The sequence below is a fragment of the Castor canadensis genome, chromosome X (assembly GCF_047511655.1).
Source record: "Castor canadensis chromosome X, mCasCan1.hap1v2, whole genome shotgun sequence".
Classification (NCBI taxonomy): Eukaryota; Metazoa; Chordata; class Mammalia; order Rodentia; family Castoridae; genus Castor; species Castor canadensis.
In genome coordinates this window covers 1,539,829-1,561,277 of record NC_133405.1, presented here as the reverse complement: position 1 = coordinate 1,561,277, position 21,449 = coordinate 1,539,829, and the positions used below count along the sequence as shown (strand labels likewise).

Sequence of the window (21,449 nt, the reverse complement as noted above, 5' to 3'; positions counted from 1 at the left end):
GGGGGAGAGGGAGGGGGTGGACTGGGTGGTAAGGGAGGGGGTGGGGGCAGGGGGGAGAAATGAACCAAGCCTTGTATGCACATATGAATAATAAAAGAAAAAGGAAAAAATAAATAAATAAATAAATAAAAAGGAGGGGGGAAAAAAAAGTTCCGCATGGTGAGGCGTCTCCCTGGACTAGGGTAATGGTGGGAGCAGAGTGGGGGATGTGACATGGAAGATCTGTAGACATACAAAGACGCCCCCCAACCCACAGACGTATGCGTGGCTTTGGAAACCATGATGTAGGCAACCAAACCTGCACCTTTGGGTACAGGTCCCCCAAGTGCCACAGCCCCCCCAAAGGACAGCTCCATGCCAGGGGACCCCCAGCAGAAGCTATTCCAATCCCCTAACCTGCTGCCTTGGCATCAGACCTCTGGCACTACTGGGGGCTTGCCCTATACCCACCTGCCCAGCCCCCAAGACAGAGTTCTGACTGACATCAATGACAGGTTTTATGAACGGCCACCACTCCGCTCCACCCACAGCAAAGCTGCAGATGGACTGCCCCCAGCCTCCTTCCCTTGCAGCTTTCCGAGGGGTCCTAAGCCAGGGCTGAGGACAAGCAAAGGGCCTAGGGAGAATGGTGGACTTGCTGGTGGCTGCCTGGCACAGTGCCTGTACCAACTATGCCAGAGCATCTCAGTGTGGTTTGAGGGCCAAGTCTGGACCCTGCGGATGGGAGGTCGAGGGGGAAACTGGGGCCCCAGGTCCACGGGAGAAGCCTTTGTTCCTGCCTAGGCGGCTGCGGGTCCCAGAACTGGGCGAGGCAGTAGCTGTTGGCCCAAGGCCCTGGCGGACAGCGGTCTTTCCCAAGAGCTCCTTAAACACAGAGTCCATGTTCTGCGCCACAGCCTGGTGGAGAGGAAAGATGGGGACAGTGTCCAGAGAGAGCTCCTCCCACTCCCCAAACCAAGGCCTTGGCTGCCACCCTGTTGCCAGGCCACGCCCCTCCTCTCCATGGGCTAGTGTGACAGCCCAGCTGGTTGAGCTTCCAGGCCACCTCCCCCACTCCACACCAATTTCCCTCCTGCCACTTTTTGATTTTTTGGCAGTACTGGGATCTGAACTCAGGGCCTCACACTTGTTAGGCAGGCACTCTACCATTTGAGGCATGCCCCCAATCCTTTTTTTTTTTTTTTTTTGCTTTACTTCATCTTTCAGATAGGATCTTGCTTCATGCCCAGGCAGACCTGGACTGAGATCTTCCTATTTGTGCTTCCCCAAGTTACTGTGCCCAATTGAGATGGGGAGTGTGGGGGGAGGTCTCGAACTTTTTGCCTGGGCTGGCCTTGAACTCTAACCCTCTGAATCTCCACCTCCCAAGTAGCTAGGATTACAGGCTTGAGCCACTGAGCCAGGTCACCCTCCTGTCACTTTTGGTATCTTTGTTACAGTCTCCTCTGCTGAGCACAATTCCTTGGTCTGGCCCATCTGGCTCAGCCCCAGGTTCCCCCTCTTCTTCTCACCCCCACGATCTTCTTGGCTGACATCACAACCTCTGTTCATGGCTTCTGGGGCCACTGACATGCCGGGTACTTGCAGGTCAATGTCCTTCCCTTGGAGACTGCCCTACCTTGGCTCCAGCCTCCAGCTGCCAGAACCTAGCGCCTCCTGCATGTGGACTGCCTGGCCCAGGCTTCCTAGGCCTGGGAGCTGAGCCACACCTGGAACACCTGCACACTTTTATACTCTCTCCTACTTGGGTTCCCAGAGCTTCCATGCTTTCCCTGCTCAGTCCATGGGGGTCATAGGGCCCACTGTACAGAGCAGGAGAGGGGAGTCCTCAGGTTGTGTCACTCGCCAGGGCCTTGTCCCAGTCCCCTCTACTTCTGGCAGAAGCCTTCCTGCCTCCCAGCCATCTGTCTCCTTCATCCTCTCTGGTGTGCCAAGCACCTGCCATGTCACCTAGCCTGGCTCTAGAAGCCAGCCTTGAAACCTGCCCTGGAGTCCCTTACCCCACACCAGCCTAGCCTGGGTTCCCACCTGCTCAAGAATGTGTGTGTGATACACGCCTGTAATCCCGGCACTCAGGAGGCTGAGACAGTAGGACTGAGTTTGAGGCCAGCCTGGGCTACATGGTGAGTTCAAGATTAGCCTGGGCTGCCTTGTCTCAAAAAAAAGAAGGAACTGGAGGAGTAGCTCAAATGGTAGAGCACCTGCCTAGCAAGCATAAGGCCCTGAGTTCAAACCCCAGTACCACCAAAAAAAAAAGGGAGCACCCTCTCTTGGGATACCTCCCCCAACTCTGAGGGCTCTACTCTCCTACTTTATTCACCAAAAAAAAAAAAAAAAAACCGCAAACGAGCATATGTGAGGCCCACGCTCTGTCTAGGCTGAGGATCTTCTGTCCCCTTCATCCCTGCCTCTGTGTCCATGTCCTGCTCACCCTCACTTCTTTCCTCTCTCCCTTGTCCTTCCTGCCCCTTGGGCCTCCTGCTCCTCCTGCCCCATGGGCTCTGTCTTGGGCCTGCTTATTTGGTGGAAAGTACCACCAAACTGAAGCCAAGGAGAGCTGAGATGGAACCTCACCTTGGTGGGGGGTGGGGGAGGGGGGAGGGAAGAGCTGGGCTTATAAGGGGAGGCACACACCCTGCAGGAGAGGTCTTCCCCCCAAACCTGCCACATAGCCAGTCCTGGCTCTCACCTTTTCCACCTCCACGTGTTGCTCCGGGGAGGCTGGGACCAAGCACTGCCGTCTGTGTCCAGGGGGACCCATGGCCTCAGGTGGAGTGCCTGGCTCTGGCCTGCAGGGCACAGACAAGGAGCCTGGTAAGGGTCCTGGGAAGTCCCTGAGCTAAGCCGGCAGTGAACGTCCTGGGTGTGGCCAAGGAAAGAGGCTAGCCTCTGTGGTCCCCAAGCTCATCTTGGCTTGTCACAGCCAAGCTGGCCCCATTCTACCACCATGTTTGCTGGCTAGGACAGCATGTGCAGGGCAAGTGCGGCCCTCAGAGGGGTCTTCCCAAGAGCCTGTCTTCTCCTTGCTCAGGGATGGATGAACTCCAAGGCCAGGAAGCCCTCTAGACAGCTCACAGGCTCCACCATGGCCTACAGCCCTGGGCCTGCTGCCTGCTTCTCATCCCTGGACAGGGAAAAGACTGGCCTGTTTCCAGCTCTCTCCTAGCTGGGGCCTAGGGCCCAGCAGCCTCAGCGCCAGTGAAAAGTGGTGAGAAATGCTCATTCCAGGCCCAGCCTAGAGTCATGGAATGTGGCTTGGGGTCGGGAAGGACAGCAACTTGGACCTGAACAAGTCCAGTTTGAGCATCTCGGGGTGACAGCGGCTACTTCCAGAGAGAGCTGGATAAAGAGGTAGGTTTGGAGACTCGGCGCACAGGATGGGCTGAAGGACGGCTGTAAGCCCTGAGGGCCGAGGCCACAGTTCACTCACCCCTCAGGCAGTGCGATGTACTTGTGTGGAATGAGTCCTCGCACGCCGGCATGCTCCCCACGCCACCAGTCACTCGATGCCCGAGCATGCAGCCGCAGCACGTCCCCTCGCTGGAATGTCAGCTCCTGGGCTGTGCGGCCAGTGTAGGCAAAGCAGGCCACAGCCTCCACGACCCCCCCATCCAGATCTGCGGAGAAGAGAGGTCAGACTGGCAATGCAGTGGGCACCCAGAGAGGGTACAAGGTAGAGCCTCTCCAGCACCTCACCATCCTCATGAGCGGTGCTCCCAGCTTCCAGCTCTGGCTCATTCTCCCCTGCAAGGCTCTCCAGCTGCGTGTCCCTGATGTTCAGAGCAGAGTGAGGCAGTGAGGGGGATTCCCCTCCACTGGACCCCCCAGGCAGCACCAAGAGCATACCCCAGACAGCTGGCGGAAGGTGGTGCCATGCACTTCTCATAGACAGGGCCTGGCAGTGCAGCTAGGGATGGGAAAACCCGTATCGGCTGCAGGATGAGCGTCTGCACCAGCTGGTTCACCCGGCCCTGCAAGGCCACGGGGTCCTGCCCAGCAGGCACAGGCAGCAACGTCGGCCCGAAGCACACGGCCAAGTTGTAGGGGTCCATCATGTTCTCGTCACTGTACTGGGCCAGGCTGGGGGGACATGGGGGTCACATGAGGGTCACAGCTATAGCGCTGCTGTCCCCTCCACCCCCCACTGCCAGCTTGTCTCCCAGAAGCACTCACTGGTTGAGGAAGGCAAAAAGGTAGCGCAGGACCACCAGCACCGGTCCAGGCAGTCGGGTCAGCAGCTGGCTCACAGGTTCCACCCGTTCCACCACAGCCTCCAGCTCTGTGGCCAAAGCCATCCCCAAGAGAGCAGAGTGACTTAAGCCAAAGAGTGGCCTTCCCACCCACCCAGCCACAGGTCCTGGCCTCACCTGCAGAAGCCAGCAGTTCATTAAACAGGTCTGGGGGGAAGAGTGGGGGTTCCAGGCTCCGGAAGTAGAGCTTCAGCACGCCAGCCACTGAGTCGAGGTCGTGGGCGGTGCAGCCCTCCACCAGAGGGTCCTCCCCTGCGGGCAGTCAGGTGAGCAACATGGCGGGGTGAGGAGGCCAACTGTGTCTGCAGAGCCCCAACAGCCACCCCCACCTGCCTGTCCCCACCTCTCTCGAAGGCATCTCGGATCTCTGAGATTCGGGGCTGGGCACCTGATATACGGAAGATGCCCTCATGCTGCAGGCCTGCAGAAGACAAGGAGCTGGCAGGCAGTGTCCCCTCCCTCCCAGGACTGGCCACCTGCACCAGGTGCCTGGTGCCAGGTGCCAGGGCAGCAGGAGCTGGGCTGTGCTTACCGTTGAGGTTAATGAAGCGGATACAGCTCTCCACCACCAGGGGCACAGGTTGGCCTGAGCTCTGGGGACAGAGATGGCATTTACTCGGACATAGCAGTCTCCCTTGTCATTCATGGCTTTTCTCTTAAGAGTGTGCTACTGAATTTGTTAGAGTCACCTCTAAGTGTCTGATATTGCTGGTGCTATTTTAGGAAGTGCTGTACATTGAATTTGCAAATTGTGGCTGGAATGTAAAAATGCAATCAAAACCTGGATATCGACCTTGACTCAAGCAACACTGCGAAACTCAAATTTGTTCATCAAATAGTTGGATTCTTTTGAATGTTCTATGTGCATAATCACATAATTGCAAATGACAGTTATTTCTCCTTTTCAGATCTCTCTTGCTTGTCTTATTTCACTATCTAGGACTGCCAGGCCCACACTGGCCGGAAGTGGGGTCTGTGGGAGATTTGTGTGATCCCAGTCACAGGGGAAAATGCCCCTAAAAATGCTGCTGCCCCAGGTTTTCTGTATTCCTTAACAATTCTCTTCCATCAATGGAGGCCACGGGGAAACCCAGGGAGAGCCCAGCAGAGGCCCGGAAAAGGCTCGCCCACGAAGGCACAGTTGACTTCCACCCTTAAGGTCAGGAATAGAGGACACTGGGATCAGGCAGCCACTCTGGCCATAGAGGTGGTCCAGGGCTGGAGAAAGATAAGAAGGGGTAGAGATGGCCTGCAATCAATCGCTGTGTGGGACAAATCAAGTACCTGAATAAACTTCTCCAGGTCTCCTCCAAAGAGTCTCTGGTTGTACTGAGAACTGGGGCGGGGCTGACGACTCTTCTGCAATTTTCTCTGTGTGTACTGCGTCCTGCAGTAAATGAGATGCGGCTCTGAGGGGAGCAGGCATGGAGAAAAGGAAGCCCCACCCCCAGCCCAGCCAAACTGGGCCCTGGACCTTCCAAGTTATTCCAGAATCCATTGGACAAAATGGGATGTTGAGGACACAGGGGACTGGGTGGCAGAGCTGGGCACTGAGGACAGAGAGGATGAGGGACTTCCGAACAAGCCAGCACATCGTGAAGGACTCACCAAGACATCTCCTGCTCCTCCTTGTCACCTGTACAGGAGAAAATGTTGGCCTGCCTTCAGGCGAGGGGGTGGGTCTTCAATGAACCCCAAAGAGGGGAGGTGTGGCTCAAATGCCCGGGGCCAAGGGCAGGAGAAAGGCCGAGACTCTTGTTAGATTAGTTCCTTCATGTCAAACAACCTCTCTGGCAGGGGGAACACGGGCCAGGTCAGAGTCTGGGCCAGGCAGAGGAGGGCAGGTGCAGAGCCTGGCCCTAGGAGAGGAAAGAAGGGGCAGGGCCAGGACTAGGACCCACCTCTTTGTATGGCCTCCTGCAGCATCTCATGCTTAGCCTGCAGCTTGGCAAGGATGCTCCGGCCGCTCAGATATTCCTGGAGCTTCTGGGAAGCCGAGAGAAGAGCCCAAACTTTTAGACCTGGCTGGGCACCTTCTGCCCCCTCCTGCCCTGTGGGGCCCTCCCCCACCCGCCTGGCCACACCGTGATGTAGAAGGTCTCCGTTTCCTGCTGCTGGCCCCGTCTCCGGCCTGCCTGCCGGGTGCCTGGGTCTGAGCTAGTGGACTTGAGGGACTCAGTGGAGGGGCTGGCCTGGAAAGAGTCCAGCATGTCTACATCGTCGGATGTCACCACCTCCAACAGAGCCTGCAGTGTTGCCTTCAGCGTCTTGTTCACCTGAGGAGGGGACAGCACCAGGGCGGTAAGAAGTAGGTGATAATGTAGGGGACAGGAAGTCTAAAGCAGCTAGGAGGGGAGTAGTAGGGCAGCTGAACCTGAGAGAGGGCTCCAGGCCCCTGTCCCCCTCCCCACCAGGCCAAGTCACTCATACCTCCTCTGTCTCAATGGTCTGCCGGTCCAGACGACTCTGGATATTTTGGGCTCTGGGCAAAATCTCATCGCGAAGCTCCATCTCAACCCGGATCTCAGCCACCTGCAGAGGGCAGTACCAGGGGCTAAGGGCTGGGCCTGGCACAGAGATCAGGTGTGACAGTGAGGACGGACCTGAGGGAAATCTCTAGAGCCTGCTGCGTGGTGGCTGACCTTAACACTGCCAGACCTTAACTCTTCAACTGGAGGCTTGAAGTATCTCCCCAAGAGAAATGAATACATCCAGCCACACCAAGACTTGCCCATACATGTACATGGCAGCATTATTCATAAAAGTCCATAGGTGACTGGGCACTGGTGGCTCACGCCTGTAATCCTAGCTTCTTGGGAGGAAGAGACCAGGAGGACCACAGTTTGAAGCCAGCCTGGGCAAACAGTTTGTGAGACTCTATTTCAAAAATACCCAACACAAAAAAAGTGCTAGCAGAGTGGCTCAAGTAGTAGAGTGCCTGCCTAGCAAGTGTGAGGCCCTGAGTTCAAATCCCAGTGCCCTCCTCAAGAAAAGTCCAAAGGTGGAAGTAATCCAGGTGTCCACCGAGTAATGAAAAAGAAGTGGTTCATCCATACTGTGGTATGTTATTCAACCACAAAAGGAGTGAAGTACTGATCCATGCTCCAACAAAGAAAGACCTAGAAAACACTATGCTGAGTGACAGAATGACACAAAAGGCCACGTATCATATGAATTCATATGCCTAAAATAGCCAGACAGGCAACTACAAAGACAGAAAAGCACAGTGGGTGTTGGAGAGGGGAAGGAGGAGTGATTGCTCACAGGTATGCTTTCTATTCAGGTCTGATAAAAATGGTGTGAACGGGGTGAGGGAAATGGTGAGAAATTAAATAGTGCTGATGGTTGCATAGGCTGTGGATATACTAAAACCACTGAATTGCACACTGGTTTGTTTTTTTTTTTGTCTTTTCTTTTTTGGTGCTGAGATCGAACCATATGCTAGCCAAGCGCTCTACCACTGAGCTACACCCCCAACCCTGAATTGCATACTTTTAATGGGTGAATTAGACCAAAGACTGGTCAGAAGGGCTGTGGCCTGAGACAGAAGAGGGAGAGGCCAGATAAACCCCTCCTAGGGAAAGGAGAGGCCAGAAAAGTCAGTTACTCTAATTGGACAGACCGATCAGGCCACTGCCTGGGCACACAGGAAGAGGGGGTGCTGAAAGAAAAAAGCTTTAGGAAGGGAGGAATTTCTCTCTTGTAAACACATTGGGGGTGGGATGCAGCTCTGTTGGTACAGCACATGCTTAGCATGCATGAGGCCCTGGGTTCGATACCCAACACCCCCAAAAAACACATGAAGAAAAATAAATATGTAAACATCCAGAAAACTCTGGCATTGAAGTTAGAGTTGGGTTAAAAGTGAGAGTGAGAGCCGGGTGCCCGGTGGTTCACACTTGTAATCCTAGCTACTCAGGAGGCAGAGTTCAGGACTGCGGGTTCGAAGCCAGCCCAGGCAAATAGTTCGAGAGATCCTATCTCGAAAAACCCTTCACAAAAATAGGGATGGTGGAGTGGCTCAAGGTGAAGGCCCTGAGTTCAAGCCTCAGTATCAAAAAAAAAAAAAAAAGAATTGAGAGTGAAGATAGAGTTTATCTGCATCGAGCTGAGCACTCACCCTGCTCTCTGCTCTCAAGCCCACCATAAAGGGGTGTGCAAGACATAAGTCACAGGAGAAAAAGGAACGGAATTCTGTCACCTGCTACAATGAGGATGACTCTTGAGGAGTGAAATGAGCCAACCGCGAAGGACAAACACGGTATGATTCCGCTTGCATAAGCAGTTTGGAGGATGGGGTGATGGTCGCACGACAATGTGAATGTGTGCACTTGAAAACTGTTCATGTAGTAAATTCTGTCTTGTGTGTATTTGACCATGATTTTTAAAAAGGTCTACCTAAGCCCCAGCAGAAAACTACACATTTACTCTCTGGGAAGGATAAGCCAGGAATTTTGGACTCAGGGAAACTAGTCACAGCTGACAAAGGGGATGGAAGTGCACACTGATGAGAGTACAGCAGCCCTGCCATCTGGGATTGGGCTGGTCCTGTTCACTCTACTCTGCCTTGGTGTTGTCCTGTAGAACACAGGCAATGTCACAGAGCACCCACATCAGGCCATCTGTGGCCATAAGGAGTGAAGAGGGAAACAAGCCCACTTTGTAATCACATCTGAGCACAGATGAAAGCAAGAACTTTATCCAAGCCACTCACCATCCTAGCTAAGGTGAGTGACTGCTGCTTTCTCACAAGGCAGCTTTAGCCTCCCTTCACTGTCAACTTCTAGATAAGATTTATCAAGCCATCCAATCACAGAGTCACCCCTGCTCTCTGACAGCATGCACTACACAGCCAATCCCACTGCTCCAGAGCCCTCCAGTGCCTTAACAAAAGCCCCAGAGCCATAAATCCTTTCTATACCTCTCCCTGAGCCACCTCTCACAGCAAGAAGCAAGATGCCCAAAGGAGCCACTACAGGGTTGTTCCCGGTGGGCTTTGGTTGGGGGTGAGGAACTGCAGTCAGTTCAATGGAAGGCCTCAGAGGGCAAAGGCCAAAAGAACTCCTGCTGGGGGAGCTGGTCAGTCCAAAAGAAGACCCACAGACTCCCAATATTTGGGGGGGTCCCACCAACAAAAAAGCTGAGTCTCTGCCCAGTTACACAGGGAGATACCCGCTGCTGACAAGGTCTGCCCACACACAACACATGGACTTTGGCCCTCAGTGCCTCTTAATAGGAACTGATGGCCAAAAATCGCCAGATGTCTTCAGGAAGCTCTAAAATGGGAGTACAGGCTAGCAGAGTGGTTCAAGTGGTAGAGGGCCTGTCTAGCAAGAAAAGGCCCTGCGTTCAAACCTCAGTACTGCCAAAAGAAAAAAAAGAAGAAAGAGATCAAAGCAAACTTTTTTAAAACCTGCAGGAAAACAGGGCAAATTCAGGGAACAGAGGAAAATGTGGAGAAAACAGAAATGACCAGTTTAGAGAGACTCAAGAAGATACGGGAGTGGGGGCATGGCTCGAGTGCTTACCTAGCATATGCAAGAACCTGGGTTCAATCCCCAGTACCACACAAAAAAGAGGAGATAGCGTATCGATGAAGTAAGAATAAAGAGTTACAACACTTGGGAGTCAGAGAAGGATGGAAAGCTCAAGGTCAGTCTGCACTGCATAGCAAGTTCAAGGCTAGCATGAGCTTCCTAGTGAAGCTAGAACCAAGGGCTGGGGATGTAGCTCGGTGTTAGAGCACTTGCCTAGCATGCAGGGCCTTCCCTGGGTTCCGTCTCCAGCATTGCAAATAAACAAACAAACAAATAAACAAATGGTCATTTTAAACAGGAATTCACAGAACTCCTGAAAATAAAACAATAAAAATAAAAAGGAGCCAGGCGCAGTAGTGTGTGCCTGTAGTCCCAGCACTTGGGCGAGGCAGAAGGACCACTTGAGTGCATGTCCATGAATCTGAGACAAGCCTAGGCAACATAACAAGACCTCCATCTTAATTATTAATTAATTAATATGTTAAAAATATGATAGTAAAATTTGTTTTTAATTCAACAAGGGTTGGAAGAGATTCTTAAAGAAATATCTAAGAGGGCTGGAGGTGTGGCTCAAGTGGTAGAGTGTCTGGCTAGCAAGCATGAAGCCCTGAGTTCAAACCCCAGTACCACCAAACAAACAAAAAAACCTTCAAACTACAAATGAAGTCCCAAAAGAACACTGAACAAATGAAAAGACAGATATTCTATGATTTTGAATAGGAAGACTCACTAGCACAGAGGTTGAGTCAATAAAAAAGACATAGCCAAGTGCTGGTGGCTACTTATGAGGCTGAGATTGGGAGGATCATGGTTTGAAACCAGCCTGGGCAAACAGTTTGTGTAGATTCCCCACCATCTTCAAAATAACCAGAGCAAAATGGGCTGCTTTGCAAGCACAAATCCCTAAATTCAAACCCCAGCACCACCAAAATAAATACATAAAAAATAAATTTAAAAATAGACAAAGATGATTTTTAAAAAAGAAAGTGAAATTTAAAGGCAAAGAAATGGGAAAGAGAAGAGAATGAAATAGACTCAACCTGTGAGGCCCAATGTCCAATAACGGGGGGCTCCCAAAAGAAAGAAAAGGAAATTAAGGGGAGGAAGCTATCAAAGGAATCCTAAAAGCCCCAAAGCTCAGACCACTACTTTCCAGACACACAGGGCCCCCTGGTTGCCCAGCACCAGGAGGAAAAAAGGGTCCCCAAGGTGGAGCATCATGGGATTTTACATAAAGAGGAGAGGGACTATCCTAAAAGCCCATGGGATGAGTACAAAGATGTCAAATTAAAAATTGCCATTGTATGCTTTATTTCCTCCCAAGTTTGTGTCATGAAAAAATTTAAACATACGGTGTATGGACAGCCGCCTACTACCAGGTGACAATTGCGGTGCCGTGGTGTGTTTTGGGGCTGCCCCGAGTTAGCTGCTACAAGCAGAAGCAGGAAACTTCCAAGGGACTGCATTTGCCCTGAGGCTGTGGACTGAGGGGCTGAGAAGTAAGGACCGTCAGCTTCAGGAGTTTTTCCTTCAAACACTGTGAGTCATGCGACAGCCCTGCGTTAGAGGGAAGACCAGAGAGAGCTTGGAGCACCAAGGGCAGTGGGACGCGACTCTCACCTCATCGCCGTCGTGGGGCTGGTAGTCAAAACGCTGCGGGGGACAGAAGGCCATTGCGTGCACCTCCAGCACCTTGGCTTTGTCCCCTGGAGGATCCAGGGCCTCCAGCGCCTCTTCCAGACTGCCCAGGCCCTGCAACTGGGACGCCTGGGTGCGGCTTTCGGCAGCTGTGTAGCTGCGGAGGGCCTGCCCCAGGGCCAAGTGGAAACCTGTGTCACAGCACTGGGGAGAAGCAAACAGACACTCAGTGAGCGCGGAGCTGTGGCCTCCAAGCCCCAGGGCACAGGGCCCCACGCATCCGCTTGGGCAGGACTCACATCCATGAGGTCCAAGACATCACGTACGTAGTAGTTGCTAACGGCGGCGTTGACACTGGCCAGGCTGAGCAGGTACTCATTGCGTGCCTTGGTGCACTTGAGTTTGTGCTCCAAGAACTTGGCCTGACGCTGCTCAAGACAACAAAACACACTAGGGTCACCCACTTGGTGGCATGCCCCCATCTCTGCTCTTCTACATAATCCCTGTCCCTTCTTTCCGTCTGTGAAAAACCCAATGTCCCACAGGCTCCTCGAACTCAGTGTGGACTGAACTCCTGCTGTCTCCCCTCCTCACCTTGCCACACACCAACCCTTGGCGGACCTTCAGTGCTTGGCCCCACAGTTCATAGAGCTCCAACCAATGCCCCGGAGGCCAACTTAACTCCCCAGCTCTTCACTGGCCACTTCTAGACCATTGACAAAGGCTGGTCCTCCCACCAGCTGTCTTTCCCTCTGCACACCTACCCTAATGTGCCTCACTGTCATTCCTCAAGGAAAGAGGGGAGGGACGGAACTCCTAATAAGTAAACGCACACATGCCCACACCCCGTGATGGAGGCGGGGGCTAGGGCAGGGACCTGGAGGATGCACAAGAAACTCTGCTTGGACTCAACAGGTGGACAGTCACCCTCAGTCCCACCCAGCTTGGTGCCTCCATGTGGCATTTTTGCACCTTCCCATTCCCTTTGGGGTCACCTGGAACGCCCCTTCTTCTTGCATGTCACTCAATCACCTCACAGCAAAGTCCCTCAGTCTTGGGATGCCAAAGCATGCTGTGCTTTGCTTGAGGGGCTGTGGGGACCAGCTGGAAGCACAGAGCAAGTGAACTGGGCTGTCCTGGGCCCTGGCTGTCCTTCCCCGTCTCTCGGGTCCATTGAGCTTTCTGTATACAATCCCTGTAACCAGGTGGCCCTGTCCTTCCATTACTGCCCCTAGCTTGAAGAAACGTCCAGAGCTAGCAAGGCTAACCAGGCTACAGTCTTGTCCTTGCAGGAGAGAAGAAACTTGTGGGGGGCCTGTGGCTCCCCACCTTCCCAGCCCTGCCCTCCTCCTGCCACACAGCAGGCCCCAGGAAGATCCAAGGACTGGCAGGGACAGAGCCTTCACAACGGAATGGAGAAATGATCCATAGCCTGCCAGGCCCACCTTCTCCACCAAACGCCCTCCCTTCTTGAGGGAGCTCTTGCGGAGGAGGGGCCCCGACTCGGTGGCGGCAGCGGTGGTGGCGGCAGCAGCGACAGCAGTGGCCGTGATGGTAGGCAGGGCACTCCGGCCTGCCCGCTTCTCCTCCTGCCGCTCAGCTTCCCGGAGCTTGGCCTCAGCATTCACGCTCTCCACGTGGTACGCCTGGTATGTCTTCCTGGCCTGCAGGAAGTCCCAAGGTAAGGCAGCCCCGCTGAGAGCCATGGCCAGCCACCGCACCCCCAGTCCTGCCACCCACCTGGGACTCAGCTCTGAGAGTCGGGCATCCCACATGAGCACCTAATCTAACTGTTCTGTTCCATTTGCCTACAGTTTCCCAAATCCAGGTCCCCAGGGCACCTGATGCTCCTTGAGCCTGGCCTGGGGAAATATGGTGGCTTGGGGCTGATCTCGCCGTCCTCTGGTTGGCATGTCTCCCTGCACCGCTGGGCTGGGCTCGTCCCCATCCCTGCCCTGTCCTTCCTTACCGTCTGGAGCTCTGAGACCACCTCCAGGAGCTCATCCTGCAGCTGCTGCACCAGGTCCTTACTCTGGAGGTGGAAGGGGGAGTGTGACCACAGCATGCCCCAGTGCAGCACCTGCCACCATCCTGGGATGATCCCACCTCACCTCAGCTTGGTACAAGCCCAGGTGGGCGGCACAGGTCTCCTCTGCCCGAAGCCCACCTGGCCTCCTATCCCTCCCAGCCAGAATGGACCCCTGTGGGTTGCCCTTGCTAGATCCTGAGGCCCTCCACACCTTGCATGGCTCCGGACACGAGCCCTACCTTCCTGACGACACGCCCCACATCCTCTGCGATGTGACTCAAGCGCTGTGCCAGGGGCCCCGCCAGCACCTCGCTGAGGGCTGCACTATCCCGGCTCTGCTGCCGTGTCTGCTCCAGCAACACAGCCCAGCAGTGCAAGGGCGACAGAAGGGACGGCTCCTTCCTGAGGGCAGAGGAGCACTCAGGCCAGGGATCCTGGGCCTCAGGCCCTGCCGCAGCATTGCTGCCAGTGTGGTACCTACCGGAAGCTTTGCTGCTCCCGGCTGCTGCCCCCCAGGCGGCCTCCGCGGCTGGCAAAGCGCTCGGCCAGCTTTTCCAGGCCCCGGGAGTACTCCAGCTCCACCTCAGCCCGGCGCCGCATGAACTCAGCCAACTCCTGCAGCAGCTCCCGCCGCAGCTCGCCCTGTAGCTCCAGGCAGCGCAGCTGCTCGCTCAGCTGCCAGCGCATCTCTGCAAGGGGACCAGGGCTCAGGCCAGGCTGGCGAGTGCTGCCTGGGCAGCCAGGCCAGCTAAGCCAGTGTCAGGTGGTGGGAGAGGCAGAGACCCACAGACAGCTTCTTCATGCCTGGCCTAGGCTAAGAGTTGGAGCCAAGAGTTGTGGCCCTGGAGGAAGGAGAGCTGGGCTTAGCTGTCCAGCTGGCCCAGGGAAGGCTCCTGGATAGGGAGCTCTGAGCTGAAGCTAAAGGGAAATGGGCAGGCCCAACTAGTCGGAGAGGAAAGGGAAGGACATAACAGTGAGCGGGGAGAGCCATGCACACCAGGAGAGAAGAGAGTGTGGCAGCTCTGGGAAGGCTGAAACCGCTCACAACAGGGAGGACACAGGGCCACCCCAGGCCCATCTTGCTGTTTTGCCAATCAGGTGCCTTTCACTTCGGCTTCTCATCTGTCCTCAGTTTCTGGAAAGCCTCCAGGGGCTATTCATGCCACTTCCTTCCCCTCAGGCACCCAGGACCCCAAGCACTGCAGCCTGTCCTGCACAGATACACAGAGCTGCTCAGGGCTGAGGCTGCCATGGGCACTCTGCCAAGCCTGCAGTGAATCTGTGGCCTCCGTGGCCAGTGAAGCCTGCCCTCAGGCCCCAGGGGAAAGGCAGTCCCACAGTGAGGGCTGTGACCAGGTGAGCTGACCAGGGCTGGTAAGTGAAGGAACAGAGGGGGTTGACCCACATCTTCCGTGTGCAGTATGAAGTTTCCACTCGTAGGCATCCACTCAAGGGCTTTCCCTCCACCCCAAAGGAGAGCCACACCCAGGGCCCCACAGCCCGGCCTCTTGACACCTTATCGCTAGCTTGATTTGGCAATGCTGCTTCCGTCACAGAGAGCCGGAGCAAAAAGCTGCCTGTCCAGCAAGCTTAAACAACCTGCTGAAAGCACTTTTTGCCCATGAGCTTCCAAGGTGGCACTGGGGGGACCCGAGTAAATAAGACACTCTTGGCTTCTGGCAAGCAGGCCCCAGGGTGGGCCACAAAGTGATTTCTTCAGTCAGCAGAATGTTAATGGCACACCCACTCTGGGGCAGGCACATTCTAGGTGCAGTGTTGGCCCTCCTGAGCCGGAATGGGAGTCGGGGGACAGAAAGCAAGTGGGGAAGACACATACCAGAATGTTCAGGAACAATGAGTGCTAAGAAGATGAACACACAGGGACAGGGAAAAGGCAAGGTAGGGGGAAGCCTGGGAGGAGGGCGAGGCAGATGACCCAGCACCCACGGTCCCCCCAGGCTGAATGCAGAAGTGGGGAGCCATCCTGTGGAGCCATGTGGGCCTGCTTCATTTTCAGAGCCCCTCTGGCTGCCATGTGGAGCCCGGGGGCAGCTGCTGCCCTAGTCCAGCAAAAGACGACAGGGGCTGGGACCAGGGAGCCAGCTTGGAAGGTAGGACCTGACCATGGTGGCTGTTCCAAAGGACCCCATTGTCAACAGTTTGTTATGAGTATATTTCTTTCTTTCCTGCCTGTAACTTCCCAGGGGCTGTGGGGCAAGGAGCCTCCATGGGTTTCTCCTATCCAGGCACCCCTGTCTCCTCCTCTGATTGCCTCTTGCACAATGTCCCCCCCCATTTTCGGCCCCCAGTTTTGGGTGAGATTGGCCTCTTTCTCCCTGAAACAGGCTGCAAGCATTACCTACCCCCCAGCCCTCCACCCCACCCCACTGGACCAACTTGGGGATGAGCCCAAGGGCCACGACCCTACCCAGGTCACTAGAATTACTGAAGAGGGGTCAAGCTGGACAAATGGAAGCCTGGGAGGGGGGTGGTGAGCGTCTTCCCGACAGTGAAGCCAACACAGAGCAGGGCAGAGCCTACGATGCCAAGCAAGAAATGAAAGGAGACTCCTTAACCATCCCGGCCACCTCCTATGGCTGATGTGTGCTCTGTGGGCTGGGCAGAGTGCGTGCTAATGTCACTGATTTTAATCAGGGGTGTCTTCATTGAATCAGCATAACCTTTTTTTTTGAATAATGGAAATTTCGTGTCATTCCAAGCAAGGTCTTAAGACCACCTGGCTGGCTTTTCCTTCCCTTTGGTATCTGTCTTGCCCTCCATGAGGAATAGGTTTTCTGGGAACCTATTACAACTGAACAGTGCTGACTGGACCAGGAGACCACAGCATTGTTTATTCTTTACTGCCAGCAACAAATGTTCCGACATGATGTGGATATGTGCACTGGCTGGCGTCAAGTGGCTGTAAAATGCACTTGAGGTCCACAGAGGGCAGGGTCCTGGTGCCTGGCCCCCAGCCTCTAGGTTGTGCCACGGCAGAGCTTTCCGATCTGAGCTCAGATAACCCTGTCTTGACTTCCCCCTAGCCAGGTCTGCCCTCATCCCATCCGGGTACCTTGCACTTTCCTATCACACTTGAAATTCATTGTGTAATGGGTTGTCTCCCCCACCAGACCTGTGAACCATATGAGGGCAGGGACTGGTTCTCTCTTATACAGCAATGTATTCTCAGAGCCTGAGACAAGAGAGATGTATAAACAAAACATCTGCTGGGTTGGAGTAATGGCTCAAGCAGTAGAGCACCTGACACAAATGCAAAGCCCGGAGTTCAAACCCCAGCATCGCCTCCCTCTCCAAAAAAAGATTCAAAAAAAATCTGCCAAAAGGATAGAATCCCCGTATGTTTGAATTGCAAAGCTAGACCTCAGGCCCACCAGGACTTCCTGCAAGCAAGGCATTCGCTCTCACTTCTGCTGACAAACAAAACAGAAGGAAAGATGGCCTCCAAACTACGCCAGTGCTGACCTTTCAGAATGTACGGTGTCAAGATCGTGACCCTGTTTTTCCAGCATAGTTGAAAGACCTTTGGAGAGGTGGGATGGGAAAGATAGGCCACAAATGTTGGAGACCCAGATGTTCAGCAAAGAACATCTTAAAGACAGTCTTGCTCAAAACTCCAATTTTTCAGTGTGAATTAACTGACGCATATTTGCTGATTGAAGAATTTTCAAAGTCCTGGAGCTTCACAACATTTTGAGGAAGTAGGATGGAAGCACTGTCTCCGTCTGAGAAATGATGAAGGCCAGACTTGCAAAGCTGGGTTGCCCTCTGCAATTACCTCAAGGCTCTGAACATCAGGCAGCCTCTCCCAGATGGGGAGGACACACTTTGGGAATAAACTGCTTGCACTAAGTAACTACATTGGATTGGGACCTGCACCTACAGGTTAGAAAGCACTCCAAGGGTAATTTCATTTGACTGCGTAGGAGCTGTTGTGCTGTGTGACCACAGAAAAGTCACTGTATCTCTCTGAGCTTGTTTCCACAATAGGTAAAATGGAGCAACTGAGAGTGATAAGCGGGTGAGACATCTGGAGGCAACAGGGAACTGATGGCCCTTACAAACTGCTTTCTTTCCTTTGCAAGAGTTACCATACCCTGGATAAAAGAAGTTGTCACCTAAGAATTTGCAAAGCTCATTTGCATGTGATTTGCACATGGGGTGTTTATCAGAACCCAAAGAGGTCTAACTGCAGAAAGCTGCAAAGCCAGCTCCTGTTGCATGTCTCAAGCCAAGAGTCATTCCACACCAGCCAGCTGCCATTACCTGTAAGCCCCCTCAGTGACAAAGGCAGGTGAAGGTGCCAGGGCTCCAGGGACTCACTCCAGTGCTGTTAGGGTGAGGTGGCCACCAATCCAACCAAGCTACTCACCCCCACTCCCTTACCTGAGCCCACCCTCCAACCCATGGTACTCCAGCTAGAACGAACCTTTCCAGTCCACCCTTCCCTCTGGCCACCAGGGTCTTCTCTGCTCCCTGGGTGAGGAGCAGCAGACCCAAGATGGGCAGAGAAGCCAAAGGACGGAGGAAAGAAGGGGGGCTAGCTGGCGGCTGAGCCCTAAGAGGAACCAAGAAGCATGGGGCTCCGGCTTCCTCCTCCACCCCTCTCCCCGGAGGTCGCTGGGGACCAGCAGCGGATGCTTCGGGCTCCCCGCCACGACCTTCCGGGTCTCCGCAGGGAATTGGGCCAGGAGCGCCCGGTACCCTCTCACCTTTGACTTGCGCCTCATACTCGGCCTGCAGCCCCCGCTCCCGCCGCAGCTTCCCGTGCGCCGCCATGGCGGCCGGGTGGCCGCGCCGTCGAGCCCCGATGCTCCCACGCGGCACCGAGTGGCCAGGCGCTGGGACCGGGGGCGCCACGGCCAGTACCCTGCACCGGCTCCGCCCCGCTCCGCCCCACCCCCAGCGCGGTCCCCGGTGGGGCGGGGCAGCCCAGGCCTGGCAAGGCCCCGTAGGGGCTCCCAGGGGAAGGGCGCCCCCTCCCAGCCTCACTACACTCCGGGATGGCTGCCTCCTCCCACTGGGCGCACACCTCGACCACCCTGTGCCCAAAGCCTGGCTGCCAAGCAGCCAGTTCAAGAGTGAGAGCCCCAAGGTGCCTGGCAAGCTGGCACCACCTGCTGCCGTCCTCCACCACCTCTATCTTTGGTCACCACTACCGGATGGCACCTCCCATAGCCACTGGCTCTTAATATCAGTGAACAGTGGCACCATAACTGCTCTAGGCCTAGGACTCCCCCTGGGGTGCCTGCTTATCCCCAGCCTCCCAGGACAACAGATGGAGCCCTCGATTCCTGAGTCAAAGCCCCGAGAGAGGCCTAAGAGCTGGAGTAGAATGTTCTGCAGCTGGCCTATGTCCCCTCCAGGCCCCCTTGGAGGGTAGGGAGCAGGGTTCAGCTATGGTTCCCCTTCTGCTCAACCCCAAAGGGAAGAACAAGCCTCATTTCCCCATAGGTGGTTACCACTTCCTGCTGCCGGAAGACACTCTTCTGCCTCCTTTCCCCTGCAGCTTGCACCTGCCCTGTTCTAGGCCTGGGGGAGGGGGACAGCCCCTTCAGAGCAAGATCTTAGCCAGTCTGGCGGCAAGTCTTGGAGCCTCCCTCATGCATTGATGGCAGAGTTTCCCCCTACCCCTGCTAACTCTAAGCCACAGAGCAAGTTTTTTTTTTTTCTCTTGTAAATTGGGAAAGCAAGAGACAGGTGACAGGTGACAAGCCAGACTAGATAACTGTTGTTTTGGTTTTGGTTTTTTTGGTAGGAGAGAAATCCCTGGGGTATAATAGATGGTGGAAAACAGGCAAAGCAGTTAAGCACTGTGTGCCCAGGGAGATGGGCTTGCAGGCACTAGTACAAGGAGTCCAATCATGTACACACATGGGTGTCAACGTGCACACGTGAACACATACAACCTTGGCCTGCAGATCAGGAGGTCAGTGGAGTGGAGGCTGTGTAGGTACTTCTGGTCTCTCAACTATAATTATTTCTGTTGACCATATGGATAAAACACTCCCCCCACCACCACCACCTTTTACACCCAGTACAAAAGCCTTCCTCTAAGATGCTCCCATGTGCCCACCAGGCCTTGAAGAAGAGATCTGGGACTTAGCCAGACCCTTTCAGGCCCAGGACCTGGACTTCCAGCAGCTGGTCTGAGAAATACCAATACTGGAGTCCTCTAACAAGGCACTTGAGCCTGTACCCGTTCCCACAGTGCGTGCATGCTCAGTCACAGGTGAACCTGCTCCTTGTGTCAGGAGAGACTCACATATCCCACCTCTGGCTCATGCTAAGGGGAACCAGACATCCATGGTCCCCCTTGTTAGCTAAGCCCGTGTGTCCTACCTGCCTCCTACCCTTATCTGAGCACGGTCCCCAGAAGTCCCTCATCCACCTAGCAGAGCTAGGCACAGGATTCCAGCATGCAGGAAATGGCTGCTGAACTATCTGGCTTTCAAATGCTCAGTTCAGTCCTTTTCTGACTCCAGAAATATTCACCTGGTGCCCCACTTCAGCCCCTGCTTTGAACTAACTGAAAGGCAAAAACACAAAACAAACAAAAACCTTGAGTGATTAAACTTGGCTCTTAGGACTCTTGTTTGGCATTTAAGGTGCTAAATGAAATTGTGCCCTATTGCCTGCTCTGTCCTGAGTTCCACTGTTCGCCTTTAAAGACTCTAAAAGCATTAAGGCAAGGACCAGATCTGCAGGACCTTTCTAAACCTGTTGAGGAGTGTACACTTGGTCCTGAGAGATGATTGTCGGGTTGATGTGGTCTGGTCCGCCACGTGGAAGGTGGACCAGAGGGAGATGAGATCAACTGTCAGACATGTTGCCACCGTCCATGTGGGAGAAAAAGAGAAAATAAATTAATGAATCAGGCGGTGGGCGTTTATCTCCTGGGGAACGTTCTGGAGCCCACCCCCAGCACATAGGGAGGAGGCAGAGGAGCCTGCTTCTCTCCCCTCTGCCTTCCAGCCTCAGCACACTGGCATAGAAGCAGCCGCTCCTAGCAGGCGGATGCTGCAGAGGCAGGGGAAGTGCTGGGCCCCTAGAGGCCAGGAGAGCCTGCGGTTTCCCCTCCTCCCCAGCTCCCACCTCCGCCCAGGAAACTTAACCGCCTGGGGGCGGAGAGGGTGGCCGAGCGTCAACAGGCTGCCAGGGTCGCGGAGCACCGAGGGCTTGGGACGGGCCGGCGGGGGAGGAAAAGGCTCTGTACGGAGCCTTAAGAGCCTCCCCAAGCTCCCTCCCACTAGAGCCGGGGCGCGGCCGAGGAAAACGCGCATGACTGCCCGCCCAGTCGCGCAGAGTCCGTCCCGGAGCCGTCGGACCAATCAGAGCCTGGGAACTAAGCTTGCGAACCGGAAGAGGCTGACGCCAGGCGCGGTGGGCGGGACGAAGCTCATCCGCGACCGATAAGAAGGAAAGCCCGCGACTTTAGCCAATCAGAACGCAGTCTCGCTGGCGGGCAAGCGGAGCAGCGATGCGCAGGCGCACCGTTTCTGACTCTCTAGTCCCTGCTTTTCTGTTCGCGCCTGGCGCCAGCTAGAAAACAGCTGCGGGCCCCAGTGGCGATTTATTCAACCTAGTGAAGGAGCAGTGTCTCAAGTGCAGCAGCAGGGGCATTAGTATAGTGACAGCTCAGGGACGCTGAGCTCCTCTAGGAGGCGAGCAGCCCAGAAAGAGCCCGCCCCGGGACTAGGAGCAACCGAGTGATGGCGTTGCTGCTAGAGCTAAGGGCAGGAAGGAAAGGCACAGGAGCAGAAGTTAGGATAAAGCCGGCGCCGGTGGCTCACGCTTGTAGTCCTAGCTACTCAGGAAGCAGAAATCAGGAGGATCTCGGTTCGAAGCCAGCACAGGCAAATAGTTTGCGAGACCCTATCTTGAAAATATAAAAAAGGGCTGGTGGAGTAGCTCAAGTTGTAGGCCCTGAGTTCAAACACCAGTAACGCAAAAAAAAAAAAAAAAAAAAGGGGGCAA

At 54.7% G+C, this 21,449-nt stretch overlaps 1 protein-coding gene across 4 annotated transcripts; it reads right to left on the bottom strand.

Annotated features, from left to right (window-relative positions):
* Positions 1–479: 479 nt before the first annotated feature.
* On the bottom strand, positions 480–20,709 carry Arhgap4 (Rho GTPase activating protein 4). 4 transcript variants are annotated; one of them, XM_074062396.1, is made up of 21 exons: positions 20,183–20,709; positions 13,936–14,143; positions 13,694–13,856; positions 13,395–13,457; positions 12,871–13,089; positions 11,725–11,853; positions 11,408–11,629; positions 6,681–6,782; positions 6,335–6,526; positions 6,152–6,236; positions 5,859–5,886; positions 5,535–5,637; positions 4,783–4,843; positions 4,594–4,671; positions 4,368–4,502; positions 4,174–4,279; positions 3,847–4,080; positions 3,697–3,770; positions 3,431–3,617; positions 2,690–2,789; positions 480–897 (listed from the first exon to the last, which is right to left on the bottom strand). In XM_074062396.1, the coding sequence occupies exons 2-21, from the start codon at positions 14,139–14,141 to the stop codon at positions 685–687; spliced, it is 2,700 nt and encodes an 899-aa protein (XP_073918497.1). In that variant the 5' UTR covers positions 14,142–14,143; positions 20,183–20,709; the 3' UTR covers positions 480–684. The 4 variants fall into 4 exon arrangements, with proteins under 4 accessions (XP_073918497.1, XP_073918496.1, XP_073918498.1 ...); XM_074062395.1 differs by lacking the exon at positions 20,183–20,709 and adding an exon at positions 18,185–19,474; XM_074062397.1 differs by lacking the exon at positions 20,183–20,709 and adding an exon at positions 16,938–18,178.
* Positions 20,710–21,449: the final 740 nt, after the last annotated feature.